Source organism: Strigops habroptila, chromosome 6 (assembly GCF_004027225.2).
Source record: "Strigops habroptila isolate Jane chromosome 6, bStrHab1.2.pri, whole genome shotgun sequence".
NCBI lineage: Eukaryota > Metazoa > Chordata > Aves > Psittaciformes > Psittacidae > Strigops > Strigops habroptila.
The window spans coordinates 57419118-57438612 of record NC_044282.2 but is presented as its reverse complement, the minus strand read 5'-3'; the positions used below and the strand labels follow the sequence as shown (position 1 = coordinate 57438612).

General features: G+C 39.2%; 1 protein-coding gene across 1 annotated transcript in view; it reads right to left on the bottom strand.

Moving 5' to 3' along the window:
- Nucleotides 1-3562: 3562 nt before the first annotated feature.
- CLIC5 (chloride intracellular channel 5) overlaps nt 3563-19495 on the bottom strand; it is a 73131-nt gene continuing 57198 nt past the window's right edge. The window contains exons 5-6 of the mRNA XM_030490822.1: nt 7359-7540; nt 3563-5114 (exon numbers count right to left, since the gene is read on the bottom strand). Of these exons, the coding sequence (XP_030346682.1) occupies nt 4947-5114; nt 7359-7540 (350 nt within the window). The 3' untranslated portion in view covers nt 3563-4946. The remainder of the gene's footprint in view (nt 5115-7358; nt 7541-19495) is intronic.

The following is a 19495-nucleotide window of genomic DNA, read 5'->3' as shown; positions in this document are numbered from 1 at the left end:
TTCATTTGGCAGCAGAGGCAGAGACTGTTGAGCTGCCACAATGTCATCATTCAGAGCTGGTTAGCTGATGAGCACAGCTCAAAATACACCACATTCAAGTGCATCCTCTGGAGTATTTTCAGCTTTAGCATCTCTTCAATGAATGGTGAAAGGGGAATGATTTGAGGCAACAGGGGAATAGCATGATTGCTGCGGTCTCTGACACAGTGCTGGGTCCTGTAACACTGCGTGGTGAGTGCCTGAGAAGTTACATGGGGCTCCTCAGACCTTTATGTCACATGCTAAAACATGGACTGATCAAGCTTTGAAAACCAGCATTGAATGGGGTTTCTGTACATCTCTATGTATCCTGGGAAATACCTAAGCAAAGCCACCTTAAACATGGTGGCCTGCTCAGGTCTGTGCTGAAAATCACAGTCCAGACTAAATAGTCTATCACTCTTAGTTTTAAGTATCCCAGATGAAAAGACACATTTTTTTAAAACTGATTTTAATGCTGTTTTCTCAAAAAAAAAAAAAAAATCATTACCTCCTTGAGCTTCTCAACAAGTATAAGCCTCACAGCTTTCCAGCCTTCTCTGGAATTACTAGGTCATTGCAGACATCAAAATTAATGAAGAGATGAAAGATTCAGCAAAAAGGCAAAATCTTACTGGAAAAAATATTTCTTAATATTAAAAGCAATTCAAGAGTAATGACTATACCTAGCAGAATAATAAACAAATACAAACTTCCTGATGCTTGAAAGAATACACATGAAGGAGGACACAAGACTTTGGGGGTTGTTTTTTTTCTTTAAGACACCAATTCATTTTTAAAAGTGAATGTATCTATGTGCTTCCGGGACTTCACATGAGTGGGATTTGCACTGCCTAAGCTTTTGCAATACTTTAAACTCAGCTAATTAGCCAAACAACGCAGAATGGGGGCTCTCTCTGCTTCATCCAGCAAGACAGATGGGTTAAGTTAAAACACAGTTCTCCATGTACCCGTCCATGAGCACCCTGCTACTTAACATGAGGAAACGGCAGAATGGTTATGGCTAACTTGGAACTGAATTTGAGCAGGGATGAGAGATGTGGATAGCTGGCTAGGGGTTAAAATAAAATTAATACATATACAAAATAAATGCTATGTGCAATTTAGCTGAACTTTCTTGTAGGAAACCAAGATGTCTAGTTTCTTTGTGATATAGACTGTCATTCCTCCCTGTCAGTGGCTTTGCAGCTATTGCAAACATAGAAGTAACCTATAGCTCTATATTCCACACTAGACATGATAAAGCAATATTATTATAAGATTCTTGGTATTGGAAGAAAATGTTTGTCAGAAGCCCTCATTTAAATACTCCTGAAACAAATACTTCCTTAGTCCTACCTGTACAGCAAGATGACCTCTTGGCAATTCAAATAGTCTAACAGAGAATAAGTGTAACTAATATATGGGATCCTGTAGCACTCCCATACCACTGCTAATAGGAGAAAAATCAATATTAGTTCCAATATGAATGGAGTGTTGGATTGACTGAACAGGGAGCTTTGAAATAAATATCTAAGAAATATTTGGATGAAATGGACATCTTTACAGACATTTGGTCTGCATTTCTGAAATGTAGATGATTAAATCCACATTGTTGGCTTCTTCCCCCTCTGCACTATGTCTTTCTTTACATCTTGCAAAAAATTTGTGAACAAAGTTATTGTAAATCTGCAATGTCTGTCTTGTCACTTAGATTCTTTTCAGAAATGCTGCCTTGCCAGTGTAGATATAGAATCCTGGATGATTAATATTTATTACTTATAATTCTAAATACAATAGAAGGTCACCAAACATACCCTGCCTAAAGGAGTCTGGAGCCTTTTAAAATCTCACTAGTGATGGATCCTGAGCCTTGAGAACTGAGCTAAAAATCTTAGCAAAACACTTTTCTATGTAGGATTTCCAGTATTTCCTGCTTCTGACTATGGCTAAAGCCAAAAAGCACAAAGGTGAGCAAAAGTTACAGATCTGAAAATATGAGCTTGGATTTCAAACCCAAACAAAGGTCTGCGAATGCCTGGGTCTTGGATCAGTATATAGTAGAGTTATGAGTAAAATGCAAAGTTAGGATGGAGAATGAGACTTGAATTCAGACAGAAAAGGTACAGTAGATGAGAACTGTTTCATTTTCCTCTTTCTTATATCCTTCCTTTTCTTATATCCATCAATACATTTATCTAGGTTATTTTTGGGGTGTTTGTTAGAATAATGAGGATATTTAAGGATTTTTTTATTATTATTAATTAAAAGGAAGGTAGCTTGGGGATTTTCAGATTTTATAATGAAATTCTAAAAAGATTTTAAGAACATACAAATCATCTTAAAAAAAGCTCATGGCACTAACAGCTCATTTTGTTATAAGCTCAATCATTTTTAAACACAGTTTTTTACAAATAGATGCAACTTGAGGTCACTGAAATCAACTGATTGTGATTTAGCCCTCTTCTAGCAAAACCAAAGAAAGACATTAGAACTTATTAGAACCAAGGGATCCAGCAAATTGGTGAAGATTCAGGCGGAAATCAGGTCAGACCCTGGACTGGTTCACTTACCCTACCTGAGATCTACTGCATATTTGGACAATCTTTGAGGAGCTAAATATAATAAGCACATAAGAATCTGCATCTGCCTCTGTGTCTTTATTCGAAGATTCACTGCAACTGTGATTAAGCAAAAGCACTAACTGAAGTACAAACCTGGAAAAAAACAATTGAGAAAAATGTAGATTCTGTTGATGGGCATGCCCCTAGCCAAATCGTAGTGAAAATTCAAAAATCCTAGTGACCATTAATCAGATAGATAGAAGACTTTTCTCTAGAAATGAATTTGCAGAGCATTGCTAATGACAATTTTCTAAACAGACAGAGCCGTGTTGACCAGTGTGATGAGTGAAAACCAGAAAGACAGACAGAAAGGACTGAGTCAATTAAAATAAATAAATAAATAGTTGCCATAATAAAAAAAAAAAAAAAAAAAAAAAAAAAAATTACAATAATTCCAATCTCATGAAGAAACGTTTTTAACAAGCCATATGTGCTTGTGCAGACACTTCTAATCTCATTAGTTTTTTCTGGCTGCTATCAGTATTCTCTGAGCCAGTTGATTTCTCAGCAGTGTTTTAAAGAGTGTGAGCCTTTGCTCTCCAGTCTACCCACTGTTAAAATAGCCCACTCTAGGAGAAGACTTGGGAGTTCATGTATTTTCTTCCAAGCTTTTGAAAGTTCAGAACAAATTGACCATTGCATGCGAAACAATAGTCGACCACAAACTATCGTCACAGTCAACAATCAACATTCTGCTCCCAGCTGGTTACTGTGGAATAATCCCACCAAAGCAAGAGGATGGCTTCAGATTGTCATCAGCATCACACGGCAAAGGCTGACTTTCAATCCTGTCTCCAGTCCTCCAGCTTTCTGGCAGCAAACAAGCCTGCTGTGAGGTTCCCCTTGGTCAGAGCTCACCAGCTTGCGGTTCCCCTCAAACCAGTGCAGCTCTAGCAGCTCTAATCAGAAGGAGACCCACCTTGCATCACAGCTTAACTTTATTTTATCCTTGAAAACAAGGCTAAATTTCCCCAAACTGAAAATCGAGAGCCATATGCACTGTTGTACGTATCAGGGCAGTTGGATTTCATGCAAAAGATCTGTCATTCTGAATTTGCTAAAGTAAGGTGCAAATAACCACTCATATAAAACAGATTGTGCCATGCAGGTGCTACAGACAGAACAAATAATCAGTTTGAGAAAATAATCCTAATTCAGAATCATGTAACTTGGATGGGTAAACCCTGGATGAATGGGACTAAGGCATCATGCATGGATTTTGGCTAGCATACTTGTGGAATTTCTGGATGGAAATGTGCCTCATTCTGCTTTAGCCTGCCCTCTCTGAGGCTCTCAGACCAAACTTCTCCCAGGGTGAGATGATGAGTGCTTGAAAGTGACCCATCTGGAGCCCAATGCAAAGAAAATGACTCCCCTGCTTGGAATTCATGTGCAGTGACAGCTTTCTCCTGCCTATCCAAGTTTCCCAAGATAGCAATCATAAAGGAACTGGCAACCACACAGTCAAGATGACAATATCCTACATGGTTTGGTTAGCTGTGCCAATTCCCTGTACAGTCACTGGAGACAATATGCTGCCCCTGTTATTGCTGTGTCTGCGTGTCTCTACCAACTGGCAGATCCAGTGGGCTCTTCCAAGGGCTGCCCACTCAATTGCTTGTTCACTCTCTTTTGTTTTAAACATTCAGATCCAACAATATCATGCAAATTCAATGCAAAGTAACATCTGCAAGTCTGACATACTCGCTCAGGCTTCCCCCTCTTGTGCCAAGTTAAAAATAAATACCCTATAAACTCTTGGGCCTGCTAAGAGACAATATGCAGTCCGAGAGTTGGTTTTTTTAAATATAACTGATAAAAGCATTTCTTCTTTAGGGTCATAGTCTTTTCCCCCTTACTCCTCTCAGCTTTTGCTCCTGCCCCAAGGATCTCAACAGCACAGGGGGAAAAATCGTCTTTGAAATAGCCTACAGAAGAACCAGTTCTATGTGTTACTAACTCCTGAAAATTCAGCTAATATCCTATTTTTAAAACTCCAAAGAATACAGGCGGTGATATACCCCAACATGAAAAAAGAAACTAGTAAAGTGGACTCATTTCAAATACTGATTGCAAATAATACTAATTGAGCAAGATCTTAGGTTCAGATTTCAAAGGATCTTCACGCCCCACACTAGAGCTGCCTTCTCTTTTCTCCAGGGAGAAGCAGATTTGCCCCGACCAATACACTTGAACAGATGAAGTCATAGGGATGCCAACCAGATAGCATAACGACAAAGTATATCTTAAGGCAATAAGGAGAAGAGTCTGTAAAAGGGGATACTGAGCCACCACTGAGGTCATTTAGGACTTGCTGAGCCGCTTGGCCACATCTGCGTAAGCTTGCTCTATTTCTTTGTCAGCTGCACAGGTGTTGGTGAATTCATCCCGGGCATACGCATTCTTCAGGTACCGCCACAGCCCTGTCATCTCTGTTGGGAACTCAAAGTTGCGGTATTTCTTTGCAACAATCTAAACAAAGATAAAAGAGGGAAAAAAAGGTGAATTGCTAGTGATATATCTCCAGATTCCTTTTTAGAGAGCTTCTTACTCTTTCTTGTTATGTAATTAATAGCAAAGGAGAGAAACATTTGGAGACTCAGGGACTTGAGAACCAAAAAAGCCTGAAAAGTGACTGTTGGTTGTCCCATGTCTTGCAAGGACTCTACCTGGCCTAAAGACACTCTAAACCAATGGCTTGGCTACTGTCACCATATTATGACTTTCATGGTACCTGAAGTTCATTAATTTTTACCATATCGGTTTTTTGGTGTTTTTTACCAGACTTAAGTACGTTACTTGAAGCTGAGATGCCACATAAGAAAAAGCTGATAAGCTGAATCATAAAATGCAAGATAGGTTTAAGAGAAAGGTGTTAGTAACAATTTTATGTAACATATCTTCATATTAATTTTTACATTTATATTTATCATTCTATTTTAGATATACTATATCTATATTTTTAATATATGCAATATATTTTGCCTGGCCAATGGTGTCAGAGGATGTAACCACGTACAGCTGTTGGAAGGCTGTATCTATCTGTGTTCATGCAAAGAAAAAATCCAGGGTGGTATGGGTACCATGATTGAGAAACCAAGATGATTTAACAGACATTAGAAACAGGAGTATTAGGATAAACTGGGAGAGAAAATGGTTATTTCCAGACTTGTCAGACTAGGAAATTGTCTATCAAGGGAAATTTTCGATTTCTAAAAACACTCAGACCCTTATTCAGGAAAATAGTTAAGTGCGTGCTTAATTTTAAGCACCTGTATAATCCCATTGAAGTCAATGGGACTAATCTGTGTTTAAAGCTCGTTGGTTGGTTAAGTAGCTTCCTGGATTGGGATATTTCAGTTTTCCTGTAAGAACATACCATATAGAATAATCCTGTGGTGACAGAATGAACTGCTGATAGGAAGGGATGGATTAGCTAATTTAATGAGTGTTTTCAATCTCTAATTTTTCTGACAGTATGAAATTGTTCCTGGGCATAAATTACATACATATGTGCCACAGAGTTCCCCTTTATTTTTAAAGCACATGGTAGAGCTCTTTTCCATCTCAGATTTCTCAGGACAGTCATGTTCTCAGAAATGACTGTGATTTTTTTTATTACCAGGATCCATTTGATATATGCAAGTCCAAATCCTATCCTAAACTGCATTTAATTAAGCTTTTTTGCCTTCAGTGATGCTTCACACACACATGGGGAAGATAAAACCCGCTGGACAACTTAAGTCAAGATTTTCACAATTTCCAGCACACATCTTCCATCAAATGAAAACCTAGTTTACCCTTTACTTCCATCTGCAAAATGCTTTTCAGGCAATATCCTATGGCTATGCTTGTCTGAGAAAGATTTTAATTGCCTTTTAACATCTTTCATTTCATCCAAGAAGACAAGAACCAGTAAGGGGCCACATCTTCATTCTTCACTGTCTGACTCCAACGTCACCAATGAAGACGAGCCAAACAAAGAGCTAAACGTGTAAGGATACTATCACGTTTCTTACCTGGTGACTTATGCACCTTTTTTTTTTGTTTGTTTTGTTTTTTCCTTCTTTGCATGTGTGCAGTCAGCTCTCAGGCTCGGCTTATGTTTTGGCTCATGGAGCCAAATTAGATGCATGGCTTTAATTCCTAGCTTACTTGCTTGCCAAGGTCTGTCAGGTACTTGCTTTATTCTAAAGAAACATGTCATCTTATAAATTAAGTAAATGCAACATTTACAAGTCAAGATGATGTACACCATTTACACTATATCAGCGACCATTATACATCTTAAATCCTGGACCACGGCAGTGACTTTGGTTTGTTAACTTCTCTGTGTGAAATACCAGCTGGAACAAATATTCCCTAAAAAGAAGGACTGCTACTCTTAAGTCAGAAATAGGTGGGAACTGACTAAAGTTTTGAGGTCTCTCTAAGAATAATGGAAACTAATTAATAAGAAAGACTTACTTGCAGCAGAGTAAAAATAAAGAGATGAGATACATAGATCTTAATTTTGGCTTTGCCACTAACTAGTGATGGGACAGTTTCCTCATGTATTTAATACAACGTTACTTAAGTTACCTTTAGGAAATAGTGAGGAGCAAAGGTACTTAAGGTATCTCTGCTGAAATATATATTGACTTTAGAAGTCAGCTGCCAGAGCAGGGCATTTCATTGTCAGATAAGGCTTCTTTGTCATTGCATGACATCTTTTACCTTGACAACATGGAGCTTGGGCAGAAGATTGCAGTCAGCAAGGGTCAGGTCATCTCCATCCAGAAACTTGCGTTTAGACACTTTCTCCTCTTCAGTGCTGTCTGCATCAATCTCCTCTGGCAGAGGGGTTCTCAGATAGTCATCCAGCTTCTTCAGAGCCTTCACCAAGCCTTTTTCAAGGGCTTTGTCAAAAAGAAATGAATAAGTGATTAGGGCAGAGTAAGAATTATTTAGAAACACCCATTGTCAATGGCTATGGTAGTATCTAGAAAACAAGCTAAGAACCACTTTTTGTTGTTAATTTGCACTCCAAAGTAGCCCAGCAAGGTCTGCCTGAAGGTAAAGTTCATCCTAAAATGGAAAAAGTGGAGACAGGAAACTAACTGTGCCATGTCTTCTCCTGACTAGCACAAAGAGGTCATGGAAGGAAAGAACAGCTTGTCAGTATGATACACCAATAAAACACATACACCCTACAACATTTTTCTGGTCTGTTGAGGCCATCACACAGTAAACTGGAGCCCTGTAGACTGCTACTTTATATTTCTAAACAGCTAGGTAGGACTGTAATGAAACAGAATTTTCCAGCATTACTTCAGCTCTAAGAAGTTGTAGTTTTGCAAATTTTGAACCTCTTCCTGAGTAGCTAAAAGCAATAGTAATAATTCTGCAGATGCTAACCAGAGCTCTACGGAGCTGGAAGATACGCTGCAACTGAAATGAAGGTAATATTTATATAATATTGTTAATATTTAACAATACTGAAATACAACACTACACAAGAGAGGTGAAATATTCAGCCACTGTTAAGATTCCCTCACTTCAGGTTCAACTTAGGTGCAAATTCTTTTTCTGACATGTCTCAAATAAATGGAGAGAAGACTTTGGAGCTCTCTCTTACTTCAGACCACGTCCCACACTGCTGCTGGCTCTAACAAATTCGGGTCTTTAAATGCCACTTAGACATAGTATAAAGAAGAGTACAGATTTTTTACTTAAAAGTAAAAGCCCAGGCACAGGATTTGTATTCTTATACTTTACTGGCAGGATAATAGAAAAACTTGATTGAAATCATGCACTTACAGAAAGCTGAATGACTGGGCACAGGCTTGCATGGTATTTAAACGTCAAACACTTTGGGGTAAGAAGGGTCTTCTGCATTTCTGTTTGAAGGGTGACAAGCACGGTGGAGTCCTTGCCCCTGACAAGTGCCCCAGAGTGCGAAAGCAATATAAATAAGAAGCAGCAAGAATTTACAATGTATAAAAATAACAACATGACTCACGGGCTTAGGGCCAGAATTTCAGCTGGTGAAAATTACCTGCAATGATTTATAACTGCTGCAGATCTGGCCTGGAGTCAGCATTTAAGGCCTAATCCTGTAAAATGTTATATGTCTGAGTAACTTACTGCCATTTAACTTGGGGAAGACTACTCAATGAGTCAAGTTACTCAGGTGGTATAGCACTACAAGGCCTATGGGAGTAAATATATTTATGGAGCACAACACAAGCTTCAAAAGGCTGCAGGGATCACCCTGCATAGAGCAGCTTGCTGGCACAGGTAGGTCTGCTGGCTCTGTTGTCAGCCGCCCCTGTGTTTTTGGCATGGAGAGAAATGAAGCACGTACGGGGCCATTGAGAGAGCAGGAGCTGAACATCACAGAACATGATTTCTCTGCTGCCCTAACATCCATTAAAACTTGTGCCAGCGGGGGAAGCCAGATTAAGCTGCCTGATGTCTTGCTCCCACTGAAGCCTCTTGGCCAAGCACCAGGGAGCCATACCAGCTCTTTTGTGGCTGACTCCTAGACACAGTGGCAAATCCTGGCTTAATTGATTGACTGGAGAAATTACTGCAATCCAACTGAAAACACCCCAACAAACATAGCAGGGAGGGAAAGAATTTTATTTCTGAAAGCAGAGCATCTAAAGCGACTGAAGTGCTGCCATCCATAAAACAAAAGTGTTGCCATCCCTTATTTAATCAATTCAAATTGAATTTTGACACTGACATTCTGCTGTCAGATGCTGGCAGTGGTGTCTTTAATTGTCTGCAGCTGTGCTCTGCTGCATAACTTCTACTGAAGGGTAATAATTGCATAGTGTGTAATATACCCCCATGTGGCAACACTCAAAAGATTTAGCAATCTTTTTCTGGTTTGACCCATAGCACCTGTTGAATAGATAGTTCTTCTCTTGGTCAGCTTCTGACTATGTCCTCTTACAGTGCATTCATTTAGAGACAGTGGAATTAAATTATTGTTATTTAGTTCAATTTTGCTCATCCAGACTTTAGAGAACTGGCTTAGCACTGAGCATTTTCCAGTATCCCCTTCACCCAGTAGGATATTTGGTCCTCTGAGTTCTCTCTGCAATATTTCCAGGATCAGTACTATGTTAGATGTTTCATGCTAGCCCATGGGGTCAGTTAAGTGTGTGTACAAAGACAAGAGCAGCAGGTGAGATGTGTTCATGTAACTTTTCTGGAACTTATTAGGGTTGGGATTTTTTTTTTACTCTTATTGATATATCAAAGTGCGTCATGGCTGTCTCAAAAACAATGCCTGGAGTAAAGCCTATTTGTGACAGTGGGAAAAACATCTATCTGAATTCATACTTGGAGCTTGCATACGGCAACTTTCGGCCAGAAATAAGTATATGTTCAGGGTTTAACACATCTGTGACCTAATTCACAGGCACTGCTGGAACCCACAAGATCCTATTGACATCTCACAGGCAGGACCATTTCATATCCTGATAATCAAGAACTGGATCACTACTTGTAATACCAATGACCCCACGTAATTAATCAAAACTCTTCTGATTGTAATAAATCTCTCACAACAGCCATGAAAATTAAAGAATAGTGAAGAAGGGAGAACTCCCTTTTTTCCAACTGAAAGGTGATAGAATTTTGAAAAGCTAAGAGAATTAAGATCCTAAAACTGCTATTTCAAATAGAGTTCAGGTACAGGATCAGATTTTTAAATGTTTTTCAAGCCATTTTTTGAAATTCATATGCAAATACCCATGTTGCAAATCCTTCTTTCTTCTTTCTAGGTGCCCTGACTGATTCAAATTTATCTATATGATTTGAAGTCCTAAATTCCTTGAGAAGGTGCTCAGAGAAATGCCCACTGAAAGCAGGAGGATGAATAAGAGTCTCAAAAATATTGAAGCAAGAGGTTTCTAAGTGGCATGGGAGAACTCACCCTATGTTTGAATTTACCAGTGACCCCCCCCCAGAACAGAGAGGTATTAAAAGGAGGACAGTTTTTTCTTTCTTACAAAAAAATTTGGGAGAAGTGCTCTTCGTGACCACAAATTGTTGTGGTCAACAGCTTGATGGAGTGGTGACCAGTAATGAGTGGCATTGCTCAGGGGTCAGTAGTGGAACCAGTACTGGTTTTGTTAGAGACATGGACAGTGGGATTGACATCGGCACCCTAAGCAAGTTTGCTGATGACACCAAGAAGTGTGGTGTGGTCAACAAGCTGGAGGGAAGAGTTGCCATCCATCGGGATCTGAACAGTCGTGAGAGATACAACAGTGCACACCTCATGAAGTTCAACAAGGTGAAGATCCTGCAATTTCAGAAGCGGTTAAGCAGCCAGTTCCCTTGGGAACTTATCCTCTTGGAAACACCATTAAGTAACTACTTATGCTGATAACAGTTGAGGCTCCACTGCAAATCAGTGGGTGGGATTAGTGTTCTGTGAAGTGAGTAAATTAAATGAGAAGGTTTGAATTAAACACCTTGAGCTTCCTGTAGTCAGTGGAATTTTCTCTTCTACATTTGGTTTAGGTGCCCACTAAATCAGCTGTGTGGAGAACTTTTCCTCAAGTGTCAATCTCAGCCTTGCATTGTCTTGGTAATGTCAGGATGGAGGATTCAATATTACCACATTGAGTGGAACTATGCCTGAGAATGTAGCTCTATACTGCTTTTGAAATGTCTACCTCCGATTGCTTCCCCACTCTGAAGACTTTCAATATGAATATAAAGATCCCAAATGCGACCAATTCTGCAAGAGAAGCCCTGTCATCAGCTTACCCACGCACCTGCGGCAATGTCTGAACTCCTAGAAACCATCTTTCCGGACAGTGAATTCACCAAACACAAAGGCACCAGCATCATATTGCCTCCATGGTGATGTATTTAATATAACTTCAAATTCTAAGAAGTTCTAGCTATTTATATACGAAATCCATTGTGGAACCATCTTTCTCACCCTCCAGTCTGGGCTATTTAGGCAGCCCAAGACAACTTATAGCAATCACAGTCCTGCTGTGTCACCCCACTAGTAGTAAACAACAGTATTAATAAAAAAAACCCTCATGAGCTCTTTGTGATTTTCCTTCTCCCTTCAAAACTATGCTTTATACAACTTTACTTAAGAATCCTGAGTTAGAAGCCAGAAAAATAGCACTTTCCAACCTCAAAGCAACCACAGAACACTTAATGAATGCATTACCATCTGTCAAATGCACAGGGTGAGGTTCAATTTAGCTGATGATACCTAATTCACAATGACGCTCTGTTTTCAGCAAAAGGTTACTTGATGTTGAACGACGACATTAACAAATCCTGACATGCACAGAAATATAAATAATGTAACAAAAGTTAATAATTGGTAAAATTGTGCTCTCAGTTACACTGACATAAAAGAGGAGTAACTCCACATTGTCAACAAGCTATTCCATATTTACTCCAGTTCAACCAAGAACAGACTTTGGCTCTGTTACTCAACTCTTCAAGCAAAAACTTCCTTAAACTATTAGCCTGTGCAACTATTTCCAGGGGACAAAGAGAAGCTGTTGTGTCTTGAAGTAGTTATACCACAATTGAACAAAACATTGGAAAACATAAATGCATGGATCAATATTCAAGTCAAGGAGGGGGAAAGGGGGAAGAGGCGGAAGAGGGGAGACAGATGTCAAAGATTCATTACTAGGTACTCAGGGTGAAATTTTGGTCATACCAAAGCACATGGAAGCTTTGCTGTTGACTTCGATGGAGTTAGGATTTCTCCTGAAGCTTTTAAAGCCAAAAGAGACTATTTTATTATCAGTTAATCTGACCTCCAAAATAATACTGGTCATAAAACTTCCAGCATCACTGGCCATTTCCATCTCTACTTTCTGTGGGTCAAATAAGGCTGAAGCAAAATGGAAAGTAACTAGAAAGTAGTAAAAGAAAAACCATTTGGAAAAAGTAAAACTGATTCAGGCTGCCCACATCCACAGCATTTGCAGAGGTCAGGCAAGGACTCTTCTTCCCCTTCCTTGAACTCCAAATATTTCCTTCCTTGTTCAGTGCTGGGATGAAGAGAAATAGCAAAACAGACAAAGCACATAAATGCCAAACTCTGTGGCCTGAAGGAGCCACTGGAAGGCAAATCATTCCATCCTAAAATGGTTGCCTAGGAGAAGCTGAATTACCACCAGAGGAGCCTCTCTCTCTCTTTTGAGAACAATCAGACTGGCTACCTAAATTTAAAATAGCTAAAATTAGGTGAGGTGACTCCTATTTTATGTGCCTGAGTGGAACCATTGCAGAATGAGAATTTTACTTGATAGTTATTATGGGAAGAGATGCAAAGCATAGAGGGCGCAATAAGAGCAATAAGAACAATTGATTCTTTGCCAAATTGAACATGAAAAACTATTTCTGTTAAAAAAGAGCAAAACTAGTTCATTTTTTAAACAAAGTTTAAAAGCACACAAAGTAGTTTAAAGCAAATTAACATAAGATTTCCAAACAAGCATGAAAACAAAAAGAAAGCCATGTTTTGGGATGGTTGGTGAAGTCATGCCTAGACATTCCATCATGTTCACATCACTTTTAAAATGTTGGTAATCTTCAAAATTAATATGTCCTTTTCAAACTGAAAAAAAAAGAGTAACCTTTTGGTTCAAAAGGTTTAAGAGAAAATACTTTCACTTTTCAAAACAAGTCATTATTCACCAAATTCAACCCACATTTGCCAATAATTCAGGTTACTCACACCGCACATGGCATTTTTTGGTCAAATTAACATTTTGTCACAAAATATTTTCTCCAAGCCAAAGTAAAATACATGTGGCCCTCTTCATAAGTGAACATCACTGAAAGCACAGTGACAACAAGGCTTCCCAGCCATCTAAGCCCAGCAACATAATGATTTCTATAGCCATCATCTGAAATCACCTGAGACTGACCTCAGCAGAACCGCAAGTTTCTTAATTGCCAAGCCCAGGCAAGTTCAACAAACAATGATCCATGTACAAAAATGAACAACGATTCCTGCTGCTACCCTGGATCACTGATTGATGCTTTTCCTTTTTACTGCTTTCTTCCACTGCCCTCCAGTAAGATTTATCCTGTAACACACGCAAATGAACTTGGTGAAATATGCAATGAGGGAAAAGGGGGAACAGTACATAAATATTCACAAGTCTCACACAAACAATCTGAGATTTATTTTTCCTTTAAAAAACAAACCACCTTTCCTGATCACTTCCAGATTCACAGAGTTTGATACTATGTGAGACCCAATACTGTTTTCTGGTAGGAGTGGGAAACCAGCTAAAACCCAGCAATTTAAGGTAGGAAAATAATATCATTCTACTGGTCTGACAGTCTGATTAAAGACCAAGGATTCAGATTTTCGCTCTCTTTTTCTCCATCCTGCTCATTTTTTTCAGGCAGGCTCAACAGAGTATTGTAACTTTAATCTATATAGATTAATCCTTCTCACATGGAGGAGCTGTGACTGCAATATGTACACCACTACATTACATATTGAACAGTGTATCTTCCCCACTGTGATTTCAATATAACCCTTGGGATTTGAGTGCTGCCTTGATTTCTTTTGTTTAGGCATTTTAGAGTCAGGTAGCTTGTCTAAGCTGGTGATGTAGGTTTCGTCTCTCCTCAGAGGTACTAAGCATCTCCAGAGGGCAATTCCTTCCAACTGCCTGAGACACCTGATTTAAACTGGTGTGACTCATTCCACACATGCCCTCCTTGCTGCGTGAATTACAGATGAAGCCTAAAGGACTAGCTCAGACTAGGCACCTAACTTTCAGGGAGGTAAAGTTAGGTGAGATGAATCCTACCCTTTAAATATAATTTCACAGTTCACCTAAGTGATGTAGGATAATACCTCCCATTTTTTTTTCATGTTACTTAAATATTAGGGCCTACTCCCCAAAATACACTGCAAATGTGAGCATCGCAACATCCTTTCCAGGCATGTTTCTGACTTGTAAAATCCCCAGCTCTGAGCAGTGCCTATACTGAGAGGCAAATGAGTGGGCAGTTACTAAGAGAGCCATTAGAAATTCAGAGAAGAAGGATGGATGTTGTATGCTCCCATGCATCCAAGGCATTTAGATGCCTAGCTCTGGGCCAAAGGGAGTTTCAGGGTGAGTCACCCTCCTATTAAAGATGTTCTACTCTAGATAAATAATTCAATATTCACTGGAACAGAGACTTGTGCATGTTCCCACAATAAAGGTAAATGCCCATACAACCATGCTGAAAAGTGATCTGTTTCTGGTAATTTAATGAATCAATGAATGACTAGTTGTGTATACAGAAGAGAAATAGGTTAGTGTCTCTTATTCCTCAACTTTACTTTCCTGGTTAGGGGTTTCTTTTAGGGCATTGGGGATCATAATCATCATCGAAATCAGTCAGAGCTGTGACTTTGAAATGGATTTTTACTGCTAGTCAGTGTTCGGGTGAGCTCGCACCAGCAGTGGAAGAAGTGACACAAACACGGGTACACACACGCTACCAGCCACGCAACTTCAGTCATAAGTTGCCTTTCAGACATGGTCTAAGCCAGGCATAAATAGGCATATATACTTCCATACATGTTGGCACATATGTTCTGTGTATGTGTAGTGAGAGAAATGGAGGTGCTAAACCCCAGGAGCACTTCATCCATGACTTCAAGGAACATGGAGCTGAAATACAGCTGTTAGATACCCAAAGCAACCTTAGGAACACGGACACATCAAAAATCTAATGATCGACTTACTTACAGATAAAATTCACCTTGCCTAACTCCAGTCATCTAAACATTAGGTAATTAGTCCAACCTAGTTGTTCAAGTCTCCTTCATACATGGCAGTGAAAGACAGGTACCTCCAAAGGAAGTTATTCCAGCTTTATATCCATATTTTAAGATAAATCAAACTGTCCTTTTGAAATGGATTTATGTCCATTGATCACAAAAGATGCCAGGAATATTGAATGACTAATGTATAACTTTCAGAGAGAGACTTAAGTGAGATGATCCCTCCCTTACAGTTCTTCTTCCATTCCCTCCCCACCTGATCTACAATCCCTTGATGATGTGGACTGATTGGTTAGTGCTTCAACCCAAAAGTTCAGGATATTTCAAAAGACTTGTCTCAAAACTCCACAGAAGGCATCTCTCAGTCTCAGAGACTTACACCTGGATTCCCCAGGTATCCTTTCGTAAGACAAAGCACAATGATCAAAGTTTAAGAGGTTACCTGGATTTAGGAGACCTAAGTGTCTTCTTCCCAAGCTTTTCTACATAAACTTCTATAAAAAACTTAAATTCCATGCCTTCCAAATTCCTATGTACAAAATAAGGATAGTATCACTCTTCAGCCACAAATTCTACATTGGTAAGACCAGTATTTTTTAGTAATAAAAAAGAAAGCAGTAAAAGCAGTCCAGCAGCCATGGACTTATGTTTCAGGTTAGAGGGGGATAACCAGTAAATATAACAAGAAGAAGAGACATCTTCCTATTTTTGTGATACCATCTGTCCTACTCTCCAATTAAATTTAGTGAAACAGATGAATCAATAATGTTTTCTAAAAAAAAAAATAAATAATTAAACACATTTTTCAAGCATCTGGAAAGTTTGTTTTGACTTGTTTCTAGTTTTAGACTGAAAACTCAGTTTTCTTCCTTCTCTTCCACGGTTTTACAGTGGAGGTAAGAAATAAAAGTAATACTTGTAACTTTATCATGAAGAATGCAACTGGAGCACCTTCAAATGCTGTTTTTTAAGAAGAGAACCCAGGTGTTCAAATGACACCAAAAGAGGGGTTAATTTCCCAGTCTTTTTGAAGTCAAAGTGACCCTGAGGGCAGGAAGCAAGTGAATGTAAAACTACTGTCCTACAAGTGCCCCAGAAAGAACAGCACCTAACTTGCATTTCATAAATCATCATAACCCTGAAGCAGGACGTAAATGACAAGCATCACTTCTAGAGCATGTCCCCAAGGGCCTAATCCTGACCCTGTGATGCTAGTCTTGTGCAGGTGTCCCTAAACCAACTGCAGACAAGCAGCAGCTGATTTGCATCAGAAAACTGAAAAAAAAACCCCCAAAACCCCAAAAAAACCCAACCCAAACCACCAAGCCCGGCTGATTATAGACCCACATATTTATAGTATGAGATTATCATTCTAGTATCTTGATTTTTAGGATGCTGTATGTTTACTCAGAGTGTAAAGTTTTGTTTTACTACTAAAGAGCAAAAAGATGATTCTGGGACTAACAAAGGAAAACTAACAACATGTTTCCTCATTAAAGTTAACTTGTGGTAGGGAGTGCAGCTGGGCTTTAGAGACAGTGTTGTGGGGACCCCTTGCGTTCTAATGTTTAAGCAGAGAAGATCGTTCCTCTACAGGCTGTTGACACTTGCATCTTTAATATTCTTTCAATCCCAGGCATGTAAAGGAATAAACTCTGCTTTTGTTTACACCAGGATAACCCCAGTTACACTCCCCCTATTTCAACTATTTAACTTCAGCAATGGTGAAGGGAAGACACATGAGAGGGAGACGCAGCAATGTCTAGCTAGCAGCACCTGAGGATGAAGTTTTAAAGCTTATTGAGCTCCCACATCCCTCAGCTAACTTGGCAAATCTCAGTCTCAAATTGTTTTATTTTAATGTTTCCAATATTTTCTGCCCTTTGTGTCCAAAAATTGTTACTGAGATAGAAAAACCATGAGACGATGTGATTTACAAATGACTCACATCTGAATTCTTTTCTATTGTTTCTCTGCTTTTGAGATTTCTTGTTTCAAGCCTCATGAAATGATTTAAGGATCATCATTATTATGCCTAAATTTAACGTCTCTGAAAGGAGCAGAAGCAAAAAGAGTTATAATTATGTCTAGATATATGCAAAACTTTCAAGTACTAGTCATATTCCCTCTGTTGTAACTGTACTGTTGCAGCAAGTATTAAGAACATTTTTCCAACTTCTAATGTCCCCAGTTTAAAAAGGCATTGGAAATTCCAGCAAGTAATCAAAGGAGAACAGTTTTTTTAAGGAGACTAAGAAAAAGCAGGCTTTAATCTATTTCTGACAGAAATAGGAGAAACTGGGATGGAGGAAGATAGAGTTGCATAGGCAGGTCATGGCAATTTGATATCCGTAATATAAACTTTTAGGTCTCAGAACAAGAACAGAGGTAGGCTGATTGTACCATCATCAATGTCACAGAGAATTTGCTACTCAACATTAAGACAATGACTGTAATTAAGCCTCATGCTTTAAGACTTAAGATGCTTGCAAAAATCACAGTATCTTTTCTCCCAGTAAGCAATTAATCAGGTGTGTTATGGGCTTCTCCATGGCTATCAGATCATTCTCTGCTAGACATGGGAATGATTGTACCAATGCCTTGGAGTGGTGCAGAAAATCTTGCTGAGTAGACGCCTTCCTCACATGTTCAGAGTCATCCTGATTCCAGGTTAAGGTCCAGGAAACACTTGTTTTTCAGCTTTGACTGGATGAATCACTGGGGGCTCACCTTCCCCTGCAGTGCAGAATATCGACCAGCTATTGCCATCAGCTGGGCATCCCTCATGCAATATATTTTCCGCCTTAGAGAGGCATTGTGCACCAAAGACACTTCAGTTTCTCCTGTTCTCTGTTTTGATGGAAAACAAATTCTGTGCTAAAGGATGAAATCCTAACACGTTTGCTCAGTGGGCAAAAACTGTCTGGAATGTAATTTGCAGGAGGTCATAGTAAATAATCCAAAGGTCCTTCTTGCTTCAAATCCATGAAATTCTGATTTTTTTTCTGCAATCAGAAGAATCATGATATGTAGACAAGAACTATGTCTCCAACTCCTACTTAGTCACCTTATTCCCCGCACTGTTTTCAAGTTAAAGGTCAAATATTCAGGATCCAATCTAATAAAGAAAATTAGCAACATTGATTTTAATTTATGTCTCATTCTTTTTTTCCCCCATTATTTTATGAAGAACATTTGCATGCATAAAACAAAAAAAATCTGTTTTGGGAAAAACAGATTCCAGGCCAATCTTTCTCCCTTTGAAGTCATCAAAAGTGTTGCAAACTGACTTCCAGGAGCGACTGGACTCTCTGTCATATGATAGCTTGCTCTACAATGGCTAAATATAAGCCTGTGAACAATCCTCTTGGGACAATAAGACCAGTTGGGTGCTTAAATCTGGACATTTGCTTATATAAGATTTGGACACTTTACTGAGTAAGGCCATAACTTCTTCTAAGTCGTTGCTGTGGGGAACATACTTCAGATGCACCAAGTATATTGCAACGAAGGGAGTTACCCACCAGGGTGAAACCATAGAGCAAGGAAGTTAAAATTCAATTCTAAATAATAATGTAATTTAGGCCTCCCATTCCAGCAGCGAAGTGCTTAATTCCTCCCAGGACTGCTGCCGCCAAATTGCTGTAATCCACTTCCAGCTGTGCTACTGCTCCTGTGTGCGAGCATGGGAGCTCGGCTGGGAAACAGAACAAAGCATCCCAGTAAAGCCAGCAGCACTTGGAGGAATATTCAAACACACAGGGGAAATAATTCCCTCTTAAAGAACAGCATCTGCCAACTACTGTTCCCATTGCAAGTATTTTAGTCTAGGCCTGGCCTGTGCATATAGGCCTGTGCAGATTCAGCAAAGGCTTGAGTATATGCCTTAGAGTATACCATTAATCATGTTGACTTCAGGATATTTTGTCAACTGTTTTTTAGGGTTTTGCGTGTTCTGTGTCTTGAACTGTTCCCAGAATGGCTGCATGTAAGACTACTAATCAGGCATACCAAGTCCCTGCCTTGTAGGGCTTAGAGTCTGATTACATCTGGACTTACAAAGAGT